The sequence below is a fragment of the Acipenser ruthenus genome, chromosome 56 (assembly GCF_902713425.1).
Source record: "Acipenser ruthenus chromosome 56, fAciRut3.2 maternal haplotype, whole genome shotgun sequence".
NCBI classification, from domain to species: domain Eukaryota; kingdom Metazoa; phylum Chordata; class Actinopteri; order Acipenseriformes; family Acipenseridae; genus Acipenser; species Acipenser ruthenus.
Genome location: NC_081244.1, coordinates 3,426,994 through 3,443,754, shown reverse-complemented (window position 1 = coordinate 3,443,754; position 16,761 = coordinate 3,426,994). Strand labels below are relative to the sequence as shown.

General features: G+C 38.7%; 1 protein-coding gene across 1 annotated transcript; it reads left to right on the top strand.

The window, feature by feature from the left end:
• The first annotated feature begins 3,441 nt into the window (after window positions 1-3,441).
• Window positions 3,442-16,542, top strand: LOC117404235 (zinc finger protein 135-like). Its single transcript, XM_059017419.1, has 4 exons — window positions 3,442-3,624; window positions 8,140-8,271; window positions 9,414-9,484; window positions 12,812-16,542. The coding sequence occupies exon 4, from the start codon at window positions 12,866-12,868 to the stop codon at window positions 14,204-14,206; it is 1,341 nt and encodes a 446-aa protein (XP_058873402.1). The 5' UTR covers window positions 3,442-3,624; window positions 8,140-8,271; window positions 9,414-9,484; window positions 12,812-12,865; the 3' UTR covers window positions 14,207-16,542.
• Window positions 16,543-16,761: the final 219 nt, after the last annotated feature.

Here is a 16,761-nt window from a genome sequence, read left to right as displayed (position 1 = left end):
TAGACACCAACATAGGAAATAAGTAGCTTGTGTCATTTTTTTTTTTAGAAAACGTGCCAATTAAAGTTGGTACATGTAGTAATTTCTGTGCTCTTATTGGTCCAAATGAGTATGTGTAGCGAATATTTGAAATTTTGTGGTCCAGTGGTTAAAGAAAATGGCTTATTAGGCTGGGAAGCCTAATAATAATAATCAGCCTGTCAGTGACATCTCCTCTCTGCATCAACAGATCCCTATATAAACTACAAGTCCCGTCATCCCTCCCTGTTGCTGCCAATGCAGAGGTATGCTGGGAGCTGTAGTTTCCATTTGGATTATTTTAGTCATGATCATTTCAATAGGAGCACTTTGTGCCGTAGTGGTGGGCGGTCAAGGCTGGTCAGCGGCAAAAGTAGCACACCTCAGACACAGAATTGCAGTTTTAAGCACTTCCATGCACTTTATTAATTCACAAATAAAATATTTAAACAAAACTCTTACATCAAACAAACTATTCTCACCAACAGCTGTCCTAGTGCAGGGTGACATGCACAACCCACTTCTCTCAGCCCTGCTGTCAATCCTGCTCTCAACCCTGCTCTCAGTCCTGTTCTCTCCATGTGCTGTCAGCCCTGCTGTCAGCCCTGCTCTCAACCCTGCTCTCAGTCCTGATCTCAGCCCTGCTCTCAACCCTGCTCTCAGTCCTGCTCTCTCCATGTGCTGTCAGCCCTGCTGTCAGCCCTGCTGTCAATCCTGCTATCAGCCCTGCTCTCAGCCCTGGTCTCAACCCTGCTTTCTCCATGTGCTCTCAGCCCTGCTCTCAACCCTGCTCTCAGTCCTGCTCTCTCCATGTGCTGTCAGCCCTGCTCTCAGCCCTGCTCTCAACCCTGCTTTCTCCATGTGCTCTCAGCCCTGCTCTCAACCCTGATCTCAGTCCTGTTCTCTCCATGTGCTCTCAACCCTGCTCTCAGTCCTGCTCTCTCCATGTGCTGTCAGCCCTGCTGTCAGCCCTGCTGTCAATCCTGCTATCAGCCCTGCTCTCAGCCCTGGTCTCAACCCTGCTTTCTCCATGTGCTCTCAGCCCTGCTCTCAACCCTGCTCTCAGTCCTGCTCTCTCCATGTGCTGTCAGCCCTGCTGTCAGCCCTGCTCTCAATCCTGCTCTCAGCCCTGCTCTCAGCCCTGGTCTCAGTCCTGCTCTCTCGATGTGCTGTCAGCCCTGCTGTCAGCCCTGCTCTCAATCCTGCTCTCTCCATGTGCTCTCAGCCATGCTCTCAATCCTTCTCTCAGCCCTTCTCTCAGCCCTGCTCTCAACCCTGCTCTCTCCATGTGCTCTCAGCCCTGCTCTCAGCTCTGCTCTCTCCATGTGCTCTCAGCTCTGATCTCAGCCCTGATCTCAGCCCTGCTCTCTCCATGTGCTCTCAGTCTGTTCTCAGCTCTGCTCTCAGCCCTTCTCTCAACCCTGCAGTCAGCTCTGCTCTCAGCCCTGCTCTATTCATGTGCTCTCTACCCTGCTCTCAGCCCTGCTCTCAACCCTGCTTTCTCCATGTGCTCTCAGCCCTGCTCTCAATCCTGCTCTCAGTCCTGCTCTCTCCATGTGCTCTCAGCCCTGCTCTCAATCCTGCTCTCAGCCCTTCTCTCAGCCCTGCTCTCAGCTCTGCTCTCTCCATGTGCTCTCAGCTCTGATCTCAGCCCTGATCTCAGCTCTGCTCTCTCCATGTGCTCTCAGCCCTGCTCTCAACCCTGCTCTCAGTCCTGCTCTCTCCATGTGCTCTCAGCCCTGCTCTCAATCCTGCTCTCAGCCCTCTCAACCCTGCTCTCAGCTCTGCTCTCTCCATGTGCTCTCAGCTCTGATCTCAGCCCTGATCTCAGCCCTGCTCTCTCCATGTGCTCTCAGCCCTGCTCTCAACCCTGCTCTCAGCTCTGATCTCAACCCTGCTCTCAGCTCTGATCTCAGCCCTGATCTCAGCCCTGCTCTCTCCATGTGCTCTCAGTCTGTTCTCAGCTCTGCTCTCAGCCCTTCTCTCAACCCTGCAGTCAGCTCTGCTCTCAGCCCTGCTCTATTCATGTGCTCTCTACCCTGCTCTCAGCCCTGATCTCAGCCCTGCTCTCAGCTATGCTCTCTCCATGTGCTCTCAGCCCTGCTCTCAGCCCAGCTCTCAACCCTGCTCTCAGCCCTGCTCTCTCCATGTGCTCTCAACCCTGCTCTCAGTCCTGATCTCAGCCCTGCTCTCAATCCTGCTCTCAGTCCTGCTCTCTCCATGTGCTGTCAGCCCTACTCTCAACCCTGCTCTCAGCCCTGCTCTCTCCATGTGCTTTCAGTCCTGCTCTCAGTCCTGATCTCAGCCCTGCTCTCTCCATGGGCTCTCCACATGCACACATTTAATTTACTTTTATATAGGGTGTGGCCAGGGGTGATTGGACAAGCAATAAATCAATCACCACCTGGCCACATTACACACTTTTCAATGATCTGATAAAACAACTGAACAATCATACAATTAAACTTGTAATCAACAAACACATATTTTGCTTGTGCGGTGCCTCTGCCCTGTCACACACATATTCAGTTGCCTGGATATGAAGAATTACAGTTTTTTTTTATACTACAGATACAGACAGACAGGCAGACAGAGAGACAGAGAGAGTCCCACAATATTGTTAAGTTTGACACTACAATATAATTGCTTGTTCTTGGTGCCTGTGTTAGTTTACTACATTCTGAAAAGAGTTTAGAATACAATAAAAACAGCTATTTAAGCAATGCTTTGCCTGCCTGGAACTAGAATGGGGAATTTAAACTAACTGGAAAGTCATCAATCTAGTTTCTGATGAACTGGTTATGCACAGAAACCTGAACTCTGGTAAAAAAGTAGCAAACATTCACCCAGGAATAAGATTGTAGTTTCTGTAGAAGCACTTATTCAATTGTAGATTCAGTGGTTTCCCACGATTGATTAGACTGAAACAAAACTACTGTTAAACTGAAGTCTAGTGTAACAACTTATTAGACATGCACCCATGCAATCGTATTTACTGTGAAACTGCGCACAGATTTGTTACACCGGCGCTGTGTCGTTTGCCTGCAGACAGTACTTGCGTGGAAGCCTGGTGCCATCTACTGAGAGACGTGAGAACAGCAGGGAATGCTTTTTCATTCATTTCAATGGGAGAGAAACTATTGTGTCTCAAAACGGTATCTAGAAAGTTAATACTCGAATTAAAATGTATTAGTGTATTAACTCGTGTGTTTGTATTATATATGACAGCAATTAAAAGTATTATTAGCCATTTGCAACTTTATAAATGAACCGGCTATTCTATAAATTAACCAACATTTCCTTGTCATTTTTATTAGCTGACAGATTAGCTTTTATCCACTTTTGATAAAATGAATAAAGCTAATAGTGCTTGTTTTAAATACATGAATGCATCTGGTAAACTGCAACAGAACTAATCCTCTATTGGTTAGGAGAGCCCCAGGGCGTCCAATCACCGGAGGGCTCCTCGGCTCAGAATGATGCTTCAACCAATGGCAGGCAAGAGTGGGGGAGAGTTTGTTTTTGCGTCGTTTCTCCTCAATATTTTTTTTTTTTTAAAAAAATATCTGAAGGAGAGAGAGGAGACTGGCGTAGCTGAATGAATGAGTAAGTTTTTTAATATAAAATTGTTTGATCACATTTGTTAACCGGTACAGACACTTACATGCATTAGTTGTACTGAAAACAATTTGCTTCATCTAATACTATTTAAAGAAAATAATTGTATATACACACAGAGGCCCACCTCGAGGGCGGGGAGGCCGGGGGCATTTCTGCTGCCCTCTGCACCTGGCCAAACAAACAAACAAACAAACACAATTCTGATAAATTAATACCCAACATTTATACATTTTTTTAAAAACAAGTAACAGCTCCAGCCGTCAGCCCTGCACGGGACCGATTGCTTTCGCGCGCCGCGCACCACCACATAACAAACACAGGTATTTTTTAGGGTAAGGTCACGCTCCACTCCACTGCAGACTCTGCAGTACTGTACACTGAACTTGCATGAAGAAGGACGCTCGATTTCACTCAGTGTTTTTCCTTCTTTATCATGCAAGTCAAGGTTGTTGTAGAAAACACTAGTGGAGGCTTATCAGAGTAGAACAATGCAACATGTCTAGCACAGCAGTGTGTGTGTGTGTGTGTATATATATATATATATATATATATATATATATATATATATATATATATTCTGATAACACGATATATTATCTAGATAGACATGTAAACGTAACATTGTATTGTTTAGTCAGTGTTTCTTAACAGATGTTACTAGCACAGTAGTATTTTATTTCGCTCTTGCAAGTAGTTACTCTAATCAAAATAATCACGTACAATGTGAATACTTCTCATTTGGCCCTGTTGTTTCACTATTGGCAGCAGAATTGCATAGTTTAAAAGAAAATGCGTATCGAAACCATACCGTATTTGTAGTTAAGTATCAATTTAGTGCTTCTCAATAGTTTACTCTCAATATAATCACACTAGTTTAAAATGTATAGTCAAATGTCACATTATCAATAACTTCATAAATGCATACCAATGGTCGCAGTACAAATGTTTTAAATGTGTGTGTGTGTGTGTGTGTGTGTGGAGAAACTTTATACAAAAACGTGAGAGTTGGCTTTACCTTCGCATACCAACATAAAGAATTGGTTGTGGAGAATCTCCAGGAGCAGTCACTGGTGGCACAGAGAGTCATTGATGGTGATGTTAAAGCTGTTGGAGGAGTTAGACATGTAGAGATGACAAAAGAGCGCCTGATGTCAACCTCAGGAGCCAGACAGAAATATCATGACTATGTGAACAAGCAAAAACGACTGAAACAGAAGCAAACTGTGGGCATGGAAAAGACATCTCTGATGGATGAGGTTGGACTTAAAAAAGAAGCAAACAAGAACAGAAGCATGAAACATAGAAATCACACAATTGTCTCATTTGCTTGTGCAAGTGTTTGCAGTAACACTGGTAAAACACTTTTGATCAAATAAGCTTATTCTTTAAAATCCATTTCTTTAAAGCAAAATTACAAATCAGGGCTCCAGACACAGTTTTTGCCTTTAGAGCCAATGGCCTTCAGCCAAATCCAATTGCTGGTGCCGCTTCAGGAGCAAGCTGGTTGCTATCATATTCAACTGCTTAAAATACAACAACGTGCTCAGACACTAAAGTGATACTGGAAACAGCGTGCTGCAGCACCCATGCTCAGTGTTAGTGAAGTCCTAATCTGACAGCATGTAACACAGACAGCTCTTATGATTACATAGCCGTTTATTGTTCAGTACAAACAAGTTTAAATTGCAGTGAGTTCGTTGTGCTATTTACGATATTAAATACACCGCAGGAAGTACATTGTCATATATTTGAGATATTTTCATTAACACAATCTAAGAACTAAATTTAGTGAATAGCAGGTTTCTTTTACTGCAACCAAGCAAGCTGCAGTCCATTTCATTTTCCTTAATGTTTTTTTTTCTCTCTCACCAGTACACTTCCTAATTACAGCCCCAAGTAGTTCTATGCATACTGCTTTCACCTTTCTTAAAATGGTCAGTTTGAGAAATAAACTTTGTTTTCCCTGCAGCAGCTGATCCTGCTTTAGTACAAAACTCACACTACATTACTGTTTTTCATTGAGGTAATGTCTTAAATTACTATGCCTGTTTCTTTGGCTGAAGAGAGATTATCAGCACATCATCTAACTGGTGAATCTGCTGCGCAATGAAATCATCCTTAAACTCCTGACAGTAAACAATATTACTAATTCTATTATATCTGCGATGGTGCGGTTGCTAAAGAAGATGCAACAGATGAAAAAAATCTATTCGTGTTGACTCAAAACTTTATTTAGGCACCCTACAATTTAACTGGTGAAAGATAACATTGGTTTATTGGAGTTCACAAAGATAACGTTTTTTTCAGCTTGATACAGTAACCTTTTCACTTCCTTTGTTTATTGAGCTCTTTCCTGTGTTTCAGCCCTTCGTTATAATTATTTTCATTATTTTAAGTTTTCTGGACATTTTGTTAATGGCACGTGTGCAACATTTTTTTGTGTCTATTATTTTTAATTTTTTTTTCATTGACATCCTGACAACTTTTTACACTTATAACTTTAAAGTCTGTTTCAAAGCTCTTTTCAAAATGGGCACTAACTAGTACACTGATACTGTAAGGGTTATTGCCTACATTCTGAAACAGATAGCACAGCAATAACGATCCTTGATCGGAACAAAAAATCCAGAGCACTTATGTTTTTATTATAATAATTCCTGCTGATTAAGAAGACAGATCTCAAACCCCAGTGCACTAGAGCAGACCTTTTGAAAAAAGCTTTGAAACATACTTTAAAGATTTAAGTGTAAAAAGTTGTCAGGATGTTAACAATGAAAAAATAATTGACAGGTACGTTATTTAAACAGTTGTAGCAACACATGGGGACTTGTAACATTACATTTTTCTGAACCCTGCTACTTATGCTTTAACACACAGTGACTGGTAGGTGAGGTTGCTAGAGTACATGCTAATAAATAGTATTCTTTAATTATCAGTGTAGACACGAATCAATGCATGCTCATGTTTATGTTAGCAGATTACAGTCCCGATCCCAGGGTCACTGTATCGATAATCGTATCATCAAGAAAAATATCAGGGTTCACTATGCGGATCGATGAATCGGCACACCCCTAGGATTTTACTGGAATGCTTAGTTTGTTTGCATTTTGTGAAAAGCTGCCTGCGCATTTAATTTATGTGTGTGTTGTTGACCTCACCTGGGCAACGGAACTGGCAGAAAACTTACAGATTCATTAATTTACCGGTTAAAATGTAGTTTGTATGCATGTATAAAAGTTTGACTTGTTTACATCACTGTATTTCTTGGACAAGGGATGGTTGTTTGTGCAGAAAACATTCATGAATAGGGTTAAATGCATCTGATGATTGTAAGTCTTTCACCATTGCAGCTTTTGTGCTTTTAAAAAAGTCAAGTTGCATAAATTATAGCGATAATTAAAGACGGACCAGCAAAGAGAATACAAACTAAATCATATATATATATATATATATATATATATATATATATATAAAATGATACCCAATGTTTCTGTATGGTTAACACCTTTGTGTGTTTGAAAATAAACAGTGGAGGTACTTGTCATTTCCTGTGATGTAACGATCTACTGTTCCTTTTTATTTAAACCTGCAGACATTGTGGTATTGAGTCTATGTATTTATTTATTTTCCTTTATTCTTCTGTATTGTACATTATCTCAATTGTCGGTCATTCATGTTGTGTTCATTTTTTGTAAAGAGTTGAACTATTGGTTAATTTACTTTTGTATTATGTTTGAGAGGTGATTCTGTATTCTTGTCTCTAATGCTGTACCTGTCCCTCCTACAGGTTTTATTTTGTTAATTTTGTTTGCAAAATATACCATAAACAAGATTGCTAGTTTTGCATGCTGAGTTACTTATTATTGAATATCTATTTTCTCTATTTGCGATTTCACTTGTATCTTTACAAATATTTTCATACATTAGGCTACATGAGCTTTTACAGGTTTTAATGTCCTTTAATGTGTCTCTTTACGTTTACTGTGGACCAAAATGTCAGCTAAATTTGCATCTCTTCTAAAAGCCACTACCAGCGCTTTTAGATTTTTTTTTTTCATTTAGTCTGAATTATGAAGTATACGTAAATGCTTCCAAACTATTTTTTAAATATTGGGTAATAATTTAGAATATGTAGTTATTGATGGTATTCTTTCAACCTTCTTTTCTCTCTTATTGTACTCAAGTAGTTTATTTCTATTCAGTTTGTCAACTCTTTAATTCTCTCTCTTAATAACCTGTTCTTTATGCCTTCTTTGTTTAAGATTTATTTTCAATTCCTTTTTCTGTTTGTTATAGTCATTTTCATCAGAACAGATTCATTTAATTCTTATACGCAGTCCTTTAGGCACGGCTTTATTTAGTATGGATCGGATGTGCAGATGACATATGTAGGTACTGATGCATATCAGTAGGTTTCCAATAAAGATCTGTTTTAATAGATCCTTGATCAAGTTTAACCAAGGTATCTAAGATTTCAATTTCACATTTTGTCCACCGTAGATCCACTGAAATGTTAGGCTGGATATTATTTGCTACTTTATGAAACTGGAAAACAGATTATTCTCCATGTGTCCTGTGACCCGGATGGCTTGTGTGGTGACATCTGACCTGGAAGAGACACGACACAGTTTGGTGAGTGAATGTGCTGTTGCACTGGTTTATTATAAAACAAAAAGGTTTAAACAAAAAATACTTCACACAAAAGAACCAATACATACACACCAACAAATAACACACTACATACAACAGAAAACAGAAACTACGCACAGGGGTGGGGCACCCCACCACAGTCCATAGTTCAAATATGTCCTCCACATATATTATGTATTCTAAAGGTTTCTTGTCTAGTTTACTCAATAACATTTATTCCCATTTGTCCAGATATGTGCTTGCAAAATGCATGCCTTGTTTTGAGCTGGGCCGTCATTCTGCGTGCATCTTTTGTTTCCAAATGTAAAATAACTTTTTTTCTATCATGTTTAATATTTCTCCTGTAGGTATTGTGTTCTCTTTTCTGTTATTTGATCCTTCTTTACATGCCTCAAACGTTTCATTCCTAAGAACACTGGGGTACAGGGATTTTACATCCATGCAAGATAAAACAGCATTCTTTGGAAGTGTAGTCTTTATTCTATTCATTATTTTCAGAAATGGTGTTGTATCTTTAACATAGCTATACTAATAATAATGAGACCCATGAAATTCATTTTATTTTTTAATAATTTTTCGTTTTACTTTTCACAAATTTTGTTTTATTTCGTTTTATTACAGATAAATAATAATAAAACAACTCAAATGGATGTATATCAATAATAGTATAGTAAACATCATGTTTTAACTACATATATATTTTTTGTTAACATTATCTGCATTTTTTAACATTTTGACATACAGACCTCGCACAGAAAAATAATTGAGTTACCATAATTTGTCTATAAAACCCAATATATATATATATATAATATATATATATATATATATATATATATATTAAGTATAAATATTTATATGTAGATTTTAAAATAACAAGTCTTAGAATACTCCCAATCTGTTTCAATGCATCACATCTGTATCAGAACAGGAAAGCATATTGAGAGAAGGATTATACATGGTTTATCTATATTAATATCTCTGTTTTGTGACAAGAATGCTAGCAGCTGGGGATTGGCTGAGGAGTTGGGGTCAGTGTTCTTAGCACTCCCAGACCCAGGGGTTGAAGTAGTCAATGTGGTGCAGCGGAGTCCACATCTATGAACTGTTGCTGTTGCTTTTAGATGCCTGTTTACCTGGGAAGAAACAAGACTGCCAGAGCCGTGCTGCAGATATCCTGCTGACAATACCAGAAGTAAGTTCCTTATTGTTTTACTCTTCAGTCCTAATTCAGCTTCACCTCTCTGTTTTTGATTCTGTGTTTCTAGTCTTATCAGTTTATTTAATACCGAACACAAGTCTGATCTAAGTTGTAGAAGTTGAAAATCAAAAGAGTCTCCAAGTTGGAGAAATTTTAGACAAACATAGCCACAGCTGCATACTCAAGTTAGATGTTTGTTACCACCCGGGAGGCAGCAATTACCTACCTTAGACAGAGGTCGATCAGTGGGTCATGTGTCAACTTCTGGATGCAGAAGGGCTGCTCTAACGGTTTACAAGTGCAAACCAAGAAAAAAAAAAAAATGCTGAGCACGCTTCATCCATCCGTTGCCATTGGGAATGACGCAAAGAAGATCCCAAAGGTTGTACAGTTTTATTATTCCATGAAGTTTGGAGTTGATATAGTAGACCAGACAAATGACAGTTGTGCCATGTACAGTAGGCAGTGTGTGGCAATCACTGCACATGTCTGTGTTGATTGCACAAACTAAACTCCACAAAGTACTTTTTTTTACATTCCACATTTTGAACAGTTATAAGTTTCCATCTTTTTAACAGTTGTACGTTCCATCTTTTGAATATATGAACAATGCCCATTTTTATCAGTTTTACCATTCCATCTTTTGAACAGTTGAACAATCCACATTTTAAACAGCTGTAAGTTACATCCTTTGAAGAGTTGTAAGTTCCATTCTTTGAGCTTTTGAACACTTTTTAATGTAGTCCTGTTGTGCATGATTATATTACAAAACAAAAATAAAGTTAGGAATAATAGTGTAGCAAGCCAGCTGCTGCAAGACTGGAGATGGAAATTACTGTTGAATAGCCAACAGAACTCAAGCAAAATAAGACGGGTAAACAGAAAATACTTGTATAAAATAAAACACTCAAATAAATGTGGGCACTGTAATTCTCTACTGCTCCGCAGTGTGATAAGCTCCTGCTGCATCTCAAAAGTCGTCTCTAAGCTGCTAAAACCACCCCATTTTATAGCCCAGCATTTGCATACATGTGCAACATTTTGCATAATGCAACCAATCAGAACTCCCCTTCCAACACTACCCCCAAGCCTGCTGTCCATCACGTGTACCAAGCAGGCTGCAAAAACAGTGTCACAAACACAATCCGAAATGATTGCGTTTGATAGTCCTATCTGTACTTCTAATTTTGTTTAACACAGAACAGTTTCGTAGCATGCAACGCTGCTGTAGTTTTATACACATTTTAATATAGCAGTTAAAAAGACTGCTCCGTTAGTTCTGGGTATATATGTATGTCCGGTAGTTCTAGTGTTAAAAAAAATCTAATGTGGGGGTTTACAAACTTTATATACTGATGCACAAAAGAAATGCAACATTCAGGTCTAATGGATTTAATCAAATATTTTAAACATAGATATCAAACAAAATCACAGAAAATGTGAACAAAAATACAGATCAAAGAATCATGACACGTTTTCAGTATGAAACTTGACACTGTCAAAATGAAAGCATTACAAAGTTAGTATCGGGTATGACCTCCCTGAGCATTAACACAATCCTGGCAGCATTGACACATAGACCTGATCAGCCTCTGGATAGACTGCTGTGGGATGTTACGCCACTCTTCCTGTGCAGCTCCAGCCAGCTGGCGAAGGTTGGCTGGTCACAGTTGTCTCCTGTGGATGGCAGTGATGATTTGGTCCCACAAATGTTCAATTGGAAGGTCAGGAGAAAAAGCTAGCCATGGCAAGACCTTGACATTGTTTTCTTGAAGTCATGCAATTGTAATCCTAGCACTGTGTAGTCTTGTCCTGCTGGAAAATTGACACTTCCGGATTGGCTTGCAGGAAGGGAAAAACTGTTATTATTATTATTATTTTTATTATTATTATTTATTTCTTAGCAGACACCCTTATCCAGGGCGACTTACAGTCATAAACAAAATACATTTCAAGAATCACAGTACAAGTATTAATACAATTAAGAGCAAGATAAAATACAATGACTTTGGTTCTAGCAAGTACAAGTATATGACAAAATACGATTCAATAACGGAGCAGATAAGTGTCAGTGATAGTTACATCAGGATATAATTAAATACAAAATACTACAGATTGAATAACACTTGTGACTGATTACAGTACTCTAAAGTACAGGATTAAATGCAGTAAAATAGGGAGCAGATAAAAGCAAGTAAGTTGCTGTTGACTCAAGGACTTCGTCACTGTATCGTTGAGCAGTATTGTTACCCTCAATCTGCACCAAAGTCTTTTCTGTGTTAAAGGAGATTCCTCCCCACATCATCACACTTCCATCGCCCCAACGGTCTGGAACCAACTCCCCAGTAATGTTGTTGAAGCTGACACCCTGGGATCCTTCAATAAGCTGCTTGATGAGATTCTGGGATCAATAAGCTACTAACAACAGTCAGCATAACGCTCACCACGATGTGGTCGGCCGATGTGGTGACCCTCTGTCTTCCATAGACGTGGCCTGTCCCTCACAGAGCCGGTTTCCTGGTTTCTCTAGACTAGTTTGCTGATTGTTGAAGCAGAACATCTCATTCTCCGGGCAACTTCTCTCACAGACAGGCCACCTTCAATCATGCCGATAGCAACCAGGCGATCTTCATTGCTCAAGCGGGGCATGGTCGTATCTTTCGCTGTTCTTGCGTTAATTAAAATCATGTCTTTTTGAATGGCTATTTATACAGATTTTTAATCAACTCATTTTGGCAATTTTAAATCAACTCAAATACCAAAAACTGAGCACCTGGCGTTTTCATGAAATCACGTGACTTGAGCTCTGTATTTTGTTATCCCAAGGCACAATACTACTCAAACACTCAACAATCTGCTCACTGTTTATAATGTAAATAACATTATGTATGTGCCCAATGAGCTATTGATGTAAACTTAGACTGTTGCATTTTCATTGTGCATCAGTATATTAATGTTTATTACATCTCTTGCCTGGATAGTTCTGTGGGTGCTTACAAGCACCAATAAGTATAAATGCAAATCTTTCATAGTACTAAAAATAAACTTCATTATAAAATCTGTCAAACTTTTCAACAATACTGTATGCTGTCATTTTATAAGAAGTATTCCTGAGGATCTTATGCTTGAGAGGTTAACTGTGGGTGTTTTTTTTTTCATATTTTGATATATTTTTTTTTTGTTTAGTACTGTCTTTGTTTCTGTGATTTTGGTCCAGCTCTCCTTCCTCCTTGTTATAGAAAGTCTCCTTCATCTCACTCGGTACAACACATTTGTGAACTGGTTGTATTTCAACTTTTTTTTTTTTTTTTTTTTTTTTAGGATATTTGTTCAGAAGACAAACCTGGATTATCCTTGTAAAGAGAAGATTCACTGATGGAGCCTGTCCATATTAAAGAGGAGAGTCCTGTATTAGAATCAGTCCATATTAAAGAGGAAAGTCCTGTACTAGAATCAGTCCATATTAAAGAGGAGAGTCCTGTACTAGAATCAGTCCATATTAAAGAGGAGAGTCCTGTACTAGAATCAGTCCATATTAAAGGGGAGAGTCCTGTACTAGAATCCATCTATATTAATGAGGAACTTCCTAAAGTAGAACCTGTCCATATTAAAGAGGAAAGTCCTGTACTAGAATCAGTCCATATTGAAGAGGAGAGTCCTGTACGAGAATCAGTCCATATTAAAGAGGAAAGTCCTGTACTAGAATCAGTCCGTATTAAAGAGGAGAGTCCTGTACTAGAATCCATCTATATTAAAGAGGAGAGTCCTGTACTAGAATCCATCTATATTAAAGATGAACTTCCTAAAGTAGAACCTGTCCATGTTAAAGAGGAGGGTAACCATTTTAAAACAAGAGGCTTGCAGGGCTCTCTGTCCTGTACAGAATGTGGGAAGAGTTTCAGTCGGTTACAAAACCTGAAACTGCACCAGCAAATCCACATTGGAAAGAAACGACATGTCTGTGCTGACTGTGGGAAGAGTTTCAGTCAGTCAAGCAACTTGAAAAAACACCAGAGAATTCACACTGGAGAGAAACCAAATGTCTGTGCTGACTGTGGGAAGAGTTTCGGGAGATTAGGATCTCTTAAAGACCACCAGAGAATTCACACTGGAGAGAAACCAAATGTCTGTACTGACTGTGGGAAGAGTTTCAGTCAGTCAAGCAACTTAAAAATGCACCAGCGAATCCACACAGGAGTGAAACCACATGTCTGTGCTGACTGTGGGAAGAGTTTCAGGAGATTAGGAGAGCTTAAACACCACCAGCGAATTCACACTGGAGAGAAACCAAATGTATGTGCTGAGTGTGGGAAGAGTTTCAGTCAGTCAAGCAATTTGAAAATACATCAGCGAATTCACACTGGTGAGAAACCAAATGTATGTGCTGGCTGTGGGAAGAGTTTCAGGACATTAGGACATCTTAAAGACCACCAGCGAATTCACACTGGAGAGAAACCAAATGTCTGTGGTGACTGTGGGAAGAGTTTCAGACAGTCAAGCAACTTGAAAATGCACCAGCGAATTCACACAGGAGAGAAACCATATGTCTGTGCTGACTGTGGGAAGAGTTTCAGTAAGTCAAGCCATTTGAAAATACACCAGCGAATCCACACTGGAGATAAGGCATATCCGTGTATTAAATGTGGGGAAGGTTTCAATCACTTATCAAATCTTAAAAAACACCAGTTAATTCACACAGGAGAGAAGCCACTGTAATGACTGGGAAGTGTTTCAGCCGGATAGACAAATTGAAACTTCACCAGCGAATTCACAGTGGAGAGAAACCAAATATCTGCTGACTAGTGCTGCATGAAACGATTATTAATGCAATTGATTAATCTATGGACTGTTGCTTTGATTAATCGATGTCTTGTTATTCATCCGACTAATCACTCAATAGCTAGCAAGTTGAACCATTTTAAACAGATTTTTATGTACCCAGTACAGTATATGTCTCGAGATGATTGCACATGCTTTGCTTCTCTATTTCAGCAACACAAAATACTCTACAATATCTAAAGTATGTAAAATATAGTAAAGTATTAAATAAAGTAGCCTTCTGAAAGCAACTGCCAAGGTCAAATGATGGCAGCTAAATGACGCATTGAGACCATTAAACAAATTATCTTTATAACTTTACAAGCAGAAACTATTTATTTTTAAGTTGACCACATAAGACAAAAAACAACTACTGTATATATGTTAATTATTGCTTTTTCTAACAACAACAATATATGTTAATTATTGCTTTTTCTAACAACAATGGGATGACATGAAAAAAAAGTAATTTTCTTGTAAAGCAAAAATGACCTAACTTCTCTGTACAGTATTGCATTTCGCAGCAGGATGTACTTTAATCCTTTGCAGTCAATTTATTAAGGGCACGTCAGGTCCAATTTATTTTCACACGCGCAGTTAATTTTAGACGCGCTGTTTAAAAGTATTTTTTTTCCCGCAGTCAAACGGGTTTAAATGGCCCTGCATATCAACAAAGCACTCACTAGGCATCTCCAGCCCCACCCCACCCTTTTGTTTGCTATAGCTTTCACATATGCAAAGAAATAAATAATAATAATAATAATAATAATAATAGTCATACATACCGATCAATCATCTCCTGATCACTCGTTTTTATCACCAAACGCCTCAATAATGCGATCCAAGTCATTATGTTATTACTGTAATATCTGAAAAAAGCTCTGCAAATGTCCGGGATATTCTCTGAGCGCTGATGCAGTCACAGCCAGCTTGTTTCTTTATGGACTCCATTATCAGATGCCAGGAGCAAGTATGACTAATCATGAGATTTTTTTTTTTTTTCCGGCTTGTCTCGGCCATTGAATGGTTTTCTCTGCTTTTCCGGAGAAAAAAACGACTAAAAACCCGTTTTTTTGCGTCTTTTTGATGATGTCGGACTGGGTCCGACATTGGACCTGATAGGAATAATTGCAATGTTGGACCAGGTCCGACATAGGACGGCAAAGGGTTAAACAAATAACCTGTTTTGTTCTGTTTTGTTTTCAAATATTAATAGCCCTTTTAAATAATAATTTTTTGAGGAAATTAAAGATATTCATTATATTTGGTCTCTTCAGGTGTCACTTTGCAATACAAAGTTGCATTTTTCGTAGTCCGCAGTACTTGAGTGCAAGAACACCAGCATGTCAACATGTTCTGGGTTTAGGCTTGTCCCCTTCCTTGAGTCTATAGAGCCTGCTACTGAAAACAAACGCTCGAGGACAAAGACCCCCCTGTAGTCCTAAATGAGTCACGTAGCGACTTTTTTTCGCTATTCATAGTGAACAGAGTAAAAACAAAAAAATATTTTTTGCGTTTTTTTATTGGTATTTAACCACTTCAACTCCAGATGTAAAAATGAAACCCCTTCCCAGGTACAAGGTTTTGAAAATAATAATAATGTTTTCAAACCTGTAATTGTATAAAATGTTAACACACGATGAATAAAACACAAATAAATGACTTAAACTGTGTTTTTCATTAACCCTTTATGCCGCTGTTTACTACATACCCATATTCAATATATAGATAAAAACATCATTCTCTTTTAAAATGTCCCATTTGAACTAGGTTTAATACATAGCCTGTTGTCTTTCCTGCTAATATCTGTTTAACTTCCTAACATAATAAACTGCATTTGAATGAAAATAAGAAGCTGTTTTAATCAGTAAGAAGGGTTTCTATTAGTATGATTAGTAAGCTGTGTGTTAATTGTGTTCAGATGAACTTCAAGATTGAGAGAAATAATCTGAGTAAACCCTGTCTTTGTGACACTGAATTCATTTCATAATGTGTCTAAAGAGACTAGAAGACTCTGACAGTGTATTTTGTGTAGGACACCAATTTCAAAACATTGCCTCATATTTCTTTTTAGTTCTAGTGTAACATTGTGCTTGAGTTTTTAAATGTTGTATGTAACTTCCAGTTACACATAAACCCAGAATATGAAAGAGAAGGAGTTGCTGCAGTATCAATGGAAAGCATCTGAACAATAGCGTTCATTGTAGAATGTAATGTGCGTGTTTGGAACTAATAAATGGTAAGCATTGTTAAGATTTGAAACATGGTCTGGTCTTATCCTTATAGCGTAACAAAGTCATTAATTCCATGTTTACCTGAATCCACAAACCTTACAGGCTACAGTGTTAGCCTGTAATTTAAAGAGACAGGGCGGTACACCTGCCATACACACAGCATGCAAATACACACAATACAGCACTGTTCAAAGAGCTAGCCCATTTACAATAGGAACA

What these genes read in the sequence shown, in the direction of transcription:
- LOC117404235 (XM_059017419.1), top strand. Translation starts at nt 12,866, where the DNA reads ATGGAGCCTGTCCATATTAAAGAGGAGAGTCCTGTATTAGAATCAGTC.